The following is a 269-nucleotide window of genomic DNA, read 5'->3' as shown; positions in this document are numbered from 1 at the left end:
CAAGAATCATGAGCCATCACCGCAGTCATCTTACACAGGCGATTTCTCCCCAGGGCACCTTCCTCGTGAGCCAAGCCGTTTGCAAAGCCATGCTGGACCGCGACGAAGCAAAGGGCGGGGCTGTGGTCAACATTGCTAGCATCACGGGCAAGTCAGGGTTACCGAGCAATAGCCAGTATGCAGCTAGTAAAGGGGGTGTCATGGCTTTCACGAAGTCCTGTGCGAAGGAACTTGCAAAGTGAGAGGATGTTGCTTCGTAGAGGCGTTTC

General features: G+C 54.3%; 1 protein-coding gene across 1 annotated transcript in view; it reads left to right on the top strand.

Annotated features, from left to right (window-relative positions):
* The window catches only part of LOC119585047 (estradiol 17-beta-dehydrogenase 8-like), a 10822-nt gene that overhangs the window by 7737 nt on the left and 2816 nt on the right, over positions 1–269 (top strand). Inside the window, exon 5 of the mRNA XM_037933664.1 lies at positions 52–238. Coding sequence (XP_037789592.1) covers positions 52–238 — 187 coding nt within the window. The remainder of the gene's footprint in view (positions 1–51; positions 239–269) is intronic.

Source organism: Penaeus monodon, chromosome 19, assembly GCF_015228065.2.
Source record: "Penaeus monodon isolate SGIC_2016 chromosome 19, NSTDA_Pmon_1, whole genome shotgun sequence".
Classification (NCBI taxonomy): Eukaryota; Metazoa; Arthropoda; class Malacostraca; order Decapoda; family Penaeidae; genus Penaeus; species Penaeus monodon.
This window is presented reverse-complemented; position numbering and strand designations above follow the sequence as displayed.